This window comes from Penaeus monodon, chromosome 33 (genome assembly GCF_015228065.2).
Source record: "Penaeus monodon isolate SGIC_2016 chromosome 33, NSTDA_Pmon_1, whole genome shotgun sequence".
Classification (NCBI taxonomy): Eukaryota; Metazoa; Arthropoda; class Malacostraca; order Decapoda; family Penaeidae; genus Penaeus; species Penaeus monodon.
The window spans coordinates 16,787,398-16,787,863 of NC_051418.1; the positions used below are offsets into that span (position 1 = coordinate 16,787,398).

Here is a 466-nt window from a genome sequence, read left to right on the forward strand (position 1 = left end):
TCTCGTATTCTTTTTGTTTCTTTTTTATTGTATCGAGGCAGATAGAATGTCCGATTGACATCACTGTATACAAAAATGTTCACCACCAGCCTGTTATCTCTTCATGGGCCCTCACCATCCCGTTGAATGCATCCTCGCCTCGATAAAGCAAAACGAGTATGGGTAATCTGTTAATTAGTAATCTCTAGGCGTCACTACAAAGAAAATGTAATGATCGTACCCACCCCCATGAATGCTCTCTCCACCGACCTTGCACGCATCCTTCCCCTTGACTCCGCCGGCACAGATGAAGGAATCGTGGAGGCGGAAGAACCTCCCAAGGCGCGTGGTCCTGAGGGCGCTCTGGCACTCGTGGCTCTCCACCAGAGGCAGCGTCAGGCTCTTCATGATCTTCTGGTATTCTCCTTGGTCTTCTGCGGGTACAGCAGATTAGCGGCGGTTATGTGGTGTGTATCAGTGTGTGCTT

General features: G+C 49.6%; 1 protein-coding gene across 1 annotated transcript in view; it reads right to left on the reverse strand.

The window, feature by feature from the left end:
* LOC119594096 (phenoloxidase-activating factor 2-like) overlaps positions 1-466 on the reverse strand; it is a gene marked incomplete in the record, with an annotated part of 12,169 nt that overhangs the window by 2,592 nt on the left and 9,111 nt on the right. The window contains 1 exon segment of the mRNA XM_037943151.1: positions 250-413. Coding sequence (XP_037799079.1) covers positions 250-413 — 164 coding nt within the window.